This window comes from Miscanthus floridulus, unplaced genomic scaffold, assembly GCF_019320115.1.
Source record: "Miscanthus floridulus cultivar M001 unplaced genomic scaffold, ASM1932011v1 os_2187, whole genome shotgun sequence".
NCBI classification, from domain to species: domain Eukaryota; kingdom Viridiplantae; phylum Streptophyta; class Magnoliopsida; order Poales; family Poaceae; genus Miscanthus; species Miscanthus floridulus.
In genome coordinates this window covers 40-5387 of record NW_027098148.1, presented here as the reverse complement: position 1 = coordinate 5387, position 5348 = coordinate 40, and the positions used below count along the sequence as shown (strand labels likewise).

Below are 5348 nucleotides of genomic sequence, written 5' to 3'. Positions count from 1 at the left end.
CTCTATTATATTCTATACATGAATAAATCAGTTGCATTTTTTATGCATTAGATATGTCAATAATCCTTATCATCTGGCGATCAACAGTTAAGTTCATACTAACTTATCTTCCTCCAACAATTTAAAACACTAGTACCACTAGTGTGGCATTAATTTAATAATCATCATATGACCTTATAATAACATTCACTACTAAAATAGTGGAATTCTCATAGTGTTTTTAAGTAGTATTAAAACACTACCACTAGTCATAGCACATGGAAATCCACACTAGGAGACATTTAATAGGGAAAGTTTATACTAAATTTTGAATGCTAAAACACTATAAGAAGCCCATATCACTAGGAGAAGTCTAAAATTCTGGTTGTGATTACTATGTACTACTTCAAATGTGTCTCCTAGGCCCATCACACATAATGTAATTAAACATGTGCATCGAATGAAAATTACGCAACGATCATGATCTATGTATATTTATGCATCAGTTTGAGAAAAACAGGATCTTGAATGACACCTTTAGTTCTACCATACTACTGATGGATAGGGACACAGTACTCTCCCTAGTCTTTTCCAGTGAGAAAATTTGAAAAAATGATCCATTCCCTCCACCATGCTCATACTGTGTGATGTTACTTGCATGTATAAATAGATGCCTAAAGCTGCATATACCTAGCACCTTCAGCTCCAAAGTCCAACTATTATAGCCACATATATTTGAGAAAGCATCAAATGAACATCTTTGAATCTTCCACTCATAGTGGCTGCCAAGTGGTGATCAATGAGATTGAACACCAAAGCGCCCTCGTGATGGAGCTACATACCCTTATCCTACCAACACTTGATCCCTGTAGTAGGCAGGAGAAGCTTGCGCAGCAACTCTTCCAAGATATATTCAGTTCCTCAAGTAAGGTTATCTCCTTTCTCGAACTTGGCGATAACAGTAAGAAACAGGCCGATCTTATCAAATATAGAAGAAAAGGTGGCAAGAATAACGTGGATAGTCACATGTTGGGGGAGGAAGCTAAACAAATTGGAAATAAGAGAAGGTATATAGCAAAAGAGCATATATATGTTTACCTATATATCATTTACTGTGGTGCTTAAAATATTTATCCCTTCTCTTAGGAAGAATGCACAACACACAGGTTCGGTTGTGACACAAGCACCACACTTTGATGGATATCAATGGAGGAAGTATGGACAGAAGTGGATCTCCAAAGCAAAGCAGTCTAGGTATGTAATAAAACATATGTATTGATGTACTTCATATATATATATATATATATAATATTTTCTATACTGAATTCGGATTCTCGTGTTGTATTCTAGTCGGGTGGTTTTTTTGCTCGGTTTCCACTAAAAAAACTACGCTGACACCTTTTTTATGTTTTCTTCTAATAAAATTTGCGGCAAAGCTTTTGCCGTCCATTCAAAAAAAAATAGGTGTGGATGATTAGCTTTGTGCACATATATTGTAGCTCAAAATTGCAGCCATACGTTTTCGAGAAAAAAAAATTGCAGCCATACATATTCTCATCTATGTGGATGAATAATATTTTGCACATTTTGCCTTTTGTGTATAATAAAAAAATATAATGATGTCATGCTTAATCAGGAGCTACTATAGATGTGCCAATAGTAAAGACCAAGGGTGTCTTGCAACTAAGACAGTTCAACAGAAGGAATCAGATGGAAGCGCTGGAACAGTGAGGTTGTTCGATGTTGACTATTACGGCCAGCACATTTGCAAGAAGGATGACATAATCCATCCATATGTTGTTGAGACAACAAAATATAGTGCACCAATTGTCAATCATAACCAAAGCATTAGTGGGTCAACAGTTGTTCATAATGATGTCCTTGGAATTCAGGATGAAAGCTTTGAAAACTTATTCATGGTGCCAAGCACGCCAGAATATTTGATAGATTTCACAGATATTGAAATGGCAGGCCGGGCACTTGAGGTTACCTCTATGATGATCCCTGAAGATATATGGGCGTAAGGAAGAAATGATGGGAAGGAACTCCTTTGAAGGTGTACATCAATCCGTTCGTATGCAGACAGCCATTGCTTCATGAGTTGTGACAAGAAAGGGACACAAGTATGTTACCTTTAGAGTATAATATGTGTGATAAGCAAAGAAAATGGATCTGCAGAAAGTAAATAGTGGGCAGAAATTAAGGCTTAAAAGTTGTAAATGCTGTGTCCCACAAGCTAGAATGTTGATGTACTAATATCTAAACTTTCCTGTAATTGTAACCATCCCATTCCCAGCCTCAAAGTCTTCATAACAGGTAAAGTGTCCTGGAATTAATAGTACTAGCTTATAACTTGTTAACGTTTGATGGAGAGCATTAGAAACATGGGAAATAGTAATAATTAGCATGACAAATGGCATGCAGTCAAGAAAAACTCGATAGTCAGAATTTCAGACATTGATATGACACCTGTCAAGCTTTGCTACATCCTCCATGCATACAGGCTGCAGCCTAGTAGCTATCAGGATGGTTAATTATATTGTCCCATCCCATGCCTCGTTGACTTGACTTGATCCAGTGTATGTAGTGGAACTGAATGAACTTAGGCGTTGTATAGTTACTCACCCAAAAGTTTACATCCTATCCCATCGAATGTTTGGACGCATGCATGGAGTATTAAATATAGACTAAAAAATAACTAATTGCACAGATTGCGACTACTTTGCGAGACGAAACTTTTAAGCCTAATTAGGCCATGATTTGACAATGTGGTGCTACATAGTGATCAATTGATAAGCTGATATAGTATGAATGAAGAGTGGTAAAAAACAGTCTCATGGCCATCCATTAAAAAAAACAAGTGAAAAGTATACCGGTACAATATATACAGGGTGACAAGTCTTTGTGAAAGTTAGGGAGTAGATTAAACAGACTCAATTTGTCTGATCTTGTTAGAATCAGATACCAGTCTGAAGGTATTGGATTCTCACAATAGAGTATCCTTGTGATTGCCGCACTCCAGAATATCAGCACAACCTTAATATGGAAATCATATGTTCAGAGTCATGCATTGCAATAGCAAGCAACTATATATACACATAATTATGCAAACTAACCACAAGTACATAGCCGCTGATGATCATTGAAAGTATTTATAAACTGGGTATGTTGACCCCGCAGCCGCCACAAGTTTGTCGTGTATGCTCTCAATGCACGTGCATACGAGATCAGTTGTAGATGGATTTGATGTTGCAACCAGAATTTGGAAAAGGGACATGTATGCATGGAGTGGTAGTATAGAGTTCAGTGCACAAGTTGGCTTATCTCTTGGGAGTAGAGGGAGTTCAGTGCACAATAAGTATAGCTGTTACTTGCATCGGACTTGCTAATACTATAACGCTAGATAACCAAACACCTGACGGGATCCAAGCAAGACAATGACTCTGTAAACTACTATATGCTTCTTGCGTTTTAATTAAGCTCTAACATGTCATTGAGAGTAAGGAGTTATTCATTTGTAATGGCACACGTTACTTTCTAAATAAACGGCACAAAGGGTAATGGACAAAGTCATTCTGAATCTTGAGCTGTGACCATTGAAGAAAGGGGCGTTGTGGGCATCATCCTTGTCCAAAATACAGTTAAACTAACTGCACTATGGGAAACAGTGAAAATGCCGAGTGCTTTATGTTTGCCGAGTGCATTATATCGAGCACTCGGCAAACGGCAGCTTTGCCGAGTGTTTCCTCCGAGACACTCGGCATACTATTACACTCGGCATATTTACGATTTGCCGAGTGTCAACACTCGGCAACCATCAGACACTCGGCATATTTAATATTTACCGAGTATCAACACTCGGCCACTATGGGACATTCGGCAATAACCAACACGTGACCCGCGCGTGCGCCGTCCTACTGGACGGCGTGCCGGCCGTTAGGACTTCGCCGAGTGTTCATTAGAGGCACTCGGCGAAGTCCGTATTTGCCGAGTGTTTTCTGCTGGCACTCGGCGAAGTATATGCGTTTGCCGAGTGTTTATGGAGACACTCGGCAAATCCAAAACTATTTTTTCCTCCTCGGCCCTCCACAATTTTTCTACTCCCCACATGCGACATTTGGTACTGCATGTTAAAAGTTGGTCTATTTCTTGGTCTGTTTGCTATATTTAGTGAATTAATTTCATTTTGAGTAATTATTGATTTAATTGAAATTTGAACTGCAAGTGATTGAAATAATAGAACAAAATGAGTGGAAAAATCATATTCATGTCATTGAGTCCGGATTGATGTCTCATGCAGGAAATGAAAAGAAATTTCGAACATTTTGTTCAGGAAACACGACCACGAACGTGTGTCCGAATGATTTTTAAATTCTACAAAAACCAAACGAAGTCTGAAAATCACGAGATTTGTCAAGATGTCATGATATCATATGTGGAGGCTGTGGTAAAAAATTGAGAATGTTTCGCACAATTTGTGACGTATGATGCTTACAAACGGAAGCATCTCCGGAGAAGATTAGTAGAACTTAGAATGATCCGGTAAGATTTAGAGTCCAAGTGACATGTGAATTGGGGTTTGAGTTCAAAATTTTTTTATAGGCAATACACAACATAGATTGGTTCATGTCAAATTTTGATAATTTTTCGGATCCGTTTGATATTTTTTATTTATTAATTGCAATTATAGAATTTTAGTTGATATAAATTAATTTTGAGCTATAACTGCATGAAATAATGAAATAATATTAGTAGAAAAAACAAATATGCATTTTTGAGTGAATTTGACAAGTTTTTTTTTCAAAATATATAGGAAAAAAGTGACTAAAACCAGCTATTAAAGGTATACATGAAATATTAGCGTAATTTGCCGAGTGTTTCTATATAACACTCGGTAAAGTAGCTCTTTGCCGAGTGTCTTCTATAAAACACTCGGCAAAGTCTGGATGCTGGCCCACTGCCAGGCGGGTAGACCTTTTGAAAAAAAGGGGTATGCCGAGTGCCAGATCGCGGGCACTCGACATACCCCCTAACAGTTAACTCGGCGCGACCCCGCACGCCACACACACACGCACACAATGCACACACGCCACAGACACACGCCGCGACCACCCGACCCCGTCCCGCTGGCGTCCCCGTCGCCTCCCCCGCCGGCTTCCCCGCCCTCGCTCCATCCCCTAGCGGCGCCCTCCCGGCCCCGGCGGCGCTGACCCCGCCCGGCCCACGGCGGCTCCACCCGGCGGTGCGCCCCCGCCCCCCCGGCATCGCCCTCCTGGCCCCGGCCCGCCACGCTCGAGGCGGCTCCACCTGGTGGCGCCACCCCCCCAAACACACTGGTGGCGCCCGCGGCGGTGAGGCCACCGACCGGC

General features: G+C 40.3%; 1 protein-coding gene across 1 annotated transcript; it reads left to right on the top strand.

Moving 5' to 3' along the window:
• The first annotated feature begins 720 nt into the window (after positions 1–720).
• Positions 721–2026, top strand: LOC136534692 (probable WRKY transcription factor 67). Its single transcript, XM_066527077.1, has 3 exons — positions 721–1046; positions 1126–1233; positions 1616–2026. The coding sequence occupies exons 1-3, from the start codon at positions 730–732 to the stop codon at positions 2001–2003; spliced, it is 813 nt and encodes a 270-aa protein (XP_066383174.1). The 5' UTR covers positions 721–729; the 3' UTR covers positions 2004–2026.
• The last annotated feature ends 3322 nt before the right edge of the window (positions 2027–5348 follow it).